The sequence below is a fragment of the Charadrius vociferus genome, unplaced genomic scaffold (genome assembly GCF_000708025.1).
Source record: "Charadrius vociferus isolate BGI_N301 unplaced genomic scaffold, ASM70802v2 scaffold115, whole genome shotgun sequence".
Lineage (NCBI taxonomy): Eukaryota > Metazoa > Chordata > Aves > Charadriiformes > Charadriidae > Charadrius > Charadrius vociferus.
The window spans coordinates 111240-113755 of record NW_009648636.1 but is presented as its reverse complement, the minus strand read 5'-3'; the positions used below and the strand labels follow the sequence as shown (position 1 = coordinate 113755).

General features: G+C 60.2%; 2 protein-coding genes across 2 annotated transcripts in view; one reads left to right on the top strand and one right to left on the bottom strand.

The window, feature by feature from the left end:
- Positions 1-603: 603 nt before the first annotated feature.
- Positions 604-1521, bottom strand: LOC104287549 (mas-related G-protein coupled receptor member H-like). The gene has a single exon (XM_009886271.1). It carries the CDS (start codon positions 1519-1521, stop codon positions 604-606), a length of 918 nt encoding a protein of 305 aa, XP_009884573.1.
- Positions 1520-2516, top strand: part of LOC104287548 (rho-related GTP-binding protein RhoF-like) — a 7765-nt gene continuing 6768 nt past the window's right edge. Inside the window, exons 1-2 of the mRNA XM_009886270.1 lie at positions 1520-1529; positions 2296-2348. Of these exons, the coding sequence (XP_009884572.1) occupies positions 1520-1529; positions 2296-2348 (63 nt within the window). The remainder of the gene's footprint in view (positions 1530-2295; positions 2349-2516) is intronic.

Sequence of the window (2516 nt, the reverse complement as noted above, 5' to 3'; positions counted from 1 at the left end):
GGGGGGATGGAGATGGGGATGGTCATGGGATGGGGTGGGAATGGGATGGGGATGGAGATGTGAACGGGGATGAGGGTAGGATGGGGATAGGGAGTGGGGATGGAGATGGGGATGGAGACCAGGATGGGGACAGGGATGGGGACAGGATGGAATGGGGGTATGGAGATGGGGATGGTCATAGGACAGGGTGGTGGTGGGATGGGGATGGGGAGCAGGAAGCAGGGATGGGATCGGAGAGTGGGATTGGGACAGGGTGGATGGAGATGGGGATGGGCATGGGACAGGGTGTGGATTGGATTGGGATGGGGATGAGGGTGGGACAGGAACGGGGATGGGGAGTGGGGATGAGGACAGGGTGGGATGGGGGAGATGGAGATGGGGATGGGCATGGGATGGGGTGGGGATGAGGATGGGATAGGGACAGGGATGAGGAACGAGGACAGGGAACCGGGACATGGATGAGGACAGGATAGGATGAGGGATGGGATGCATCATGACACACAGCTGCAGGAAGGTGACCTGCGGGCCCAGCTGGGAGCAAGCGGTGGCAGCTGAGCGTGAAGCCAGGGCGGGCAGCACAGCCGGTGTGGACACAGTGGCCTCTTAGCCACAGATTGTGGTGATCGCCGTTTCTTCAAAGACCCGCTGGAAGGCGACCTGAAGGGACACCAAGGAGCAGTGCCTCCGGCAGCTCCCCACCAAGAAGTAGATGAAGGGGTTGATGCTGCTGTTGACGCAGGCGAGCAGGAAAACCACCTGGGAGGGCGCGAGGGAATAGCTGAACTGCTGCAGGAAATTCCAGACGCTGAGGGGAACCCCAAAGATGAGAAAGAAGAGGACGGTGAGGAAGATTACGATGTAGAGCCTCTTGGGTTGACGTCGCTTGGAGCCACACAGGACCTTAATGAAGAGGATCACGTTGGAAATGACCATGGGAGGGGCAAAAAAAAGGAAGTTGAGGATGTACATGGAGATGAGAGCCATCTGGCAGTGCTCATCCTCATGCAACAGGCACAGAGAAGTGACTGCAGCAATGACAGTGATGGAGAGGGCCCAGAGCAGGGCACACACCACGGCTGACAAGCACTGGGGGCGGCGGCAGCGGTACCAGAGCGGGCAGATGATGGACACACACCTCTCGATGCTGATGGCCGTCAGGAGGTACAGGCCCATGTTGTAGGAGAACAGCGAGAGCAGGAAAAACGGTCTCAGGTACGTCAGGGGCACAAAAGCGAGGCAAGAGACGTTCTGTATCAGGTAGAGGAGGGTCCAGGGGACCATGAAGAGGAGGAAAGTGAAGTCAGCGACGGCCAGGTTGAGGACATAGACGGTGATGGGGTTCCTGCAGATGCGGAAGCCGAGGAGCCAGAGGACGGCCCCGTTCCCCACCAGCCCGCAGAGGCAGGTGAACAGCGTGACACCATCTATGGCCATTTCAGTGACCTCTATCCCGCACGTGTCTTCTCCATCGGTGGTCGGCACGGGCGATGCGGGAGGTGGGGATGTCTGGTTCGGCTCCATGGCGAGAGGTGGGACGTGGTCCCCGGCTGCGGTCAGAGCAGAAGGAGCGTTAGTGAGACCCCATGAGCAAGAAGGACGTGGCAGGGAGAGGGGTACCGGTGATGTGGCACAGCAGGGCTGGGGACAGGGGGGTGACGGGAGGGCTGGGGAGGTGGCTGGGGGCGGTGAGTGCGGAGGAGAGGTTGGAGGGGTCCCCGGTGCCCCGAGGGAGGACACGTGGGAGAGGTGGAAGGATCTGCAGGGAGATGCGAGGCTGGGCTCCCGTCCCGACCCCCTACCTTTCCATGCAGCAGTCCTGTCCCCAGGTCGGAGCAGGGCACGCTCCCTCCCTCCGGCTCTCCTTGTCGCGATCTTCTCGGATGAGGAGAACCGGGGTCTTCGCGTCCTCGGAAGACCCGAGCAGCCCGTCTCGCGTCCGAATAGAGCTGGTCTTTGGGGCGTTTCTGCAAGATCACGGGTTGGGTGGCGAGAGAGCACTGGGCAGTTTCAGAGACGGAGGCTGCATCACTGAGCCTCTCCTCCTGTCAAATTTCTGTTGGTCTTGCGGGAAAGGAAATGTTTTGTCCGAGAGAATACCCCAGAGGACAAATACTGCACCATCTACATCTTGCCATGAAAAATTTCGATGCTTTTAGGATTCAACCTGATATCTCATTAGACTGGTAATTACCACCTTCCTAATTGTTTGATTGTGCTCCGCTGTCCTCCCCCCACCCTGCCCTGACGCTGGCATCCTTCGGAGATTGTTCATTACCCTGTGCGTTCGCCTCCCAGCCTCCCGGCGCGTGACTGGCCGCCGTCTCTCCTCCATCTTTGTCGCCCGTCAGGTTTGGGTGGGAATTCGGTGTTCGAGACGTCGGGTTCGACTCGACCCCACTGGTCTGGGGGCTGCAGCGCCCGCCTGGACGGGTTGGTACCCACCAAGGGAGACGGGGCCGGGGGCGGACAGGGGCAGGAGAGCAGGGGATGTGGCAGCCATAGGGATGGAGGGAACG

Excerpts from the sequence above, each read along its gene's own strand:
- LOC104287549 (XM_009886271.1), bottom strand. The coding sequence starts at position 1,521 with ATGGAGCCGAACCAGACATCCCCACCTCCCGCATCGCCCGTGCCGACC.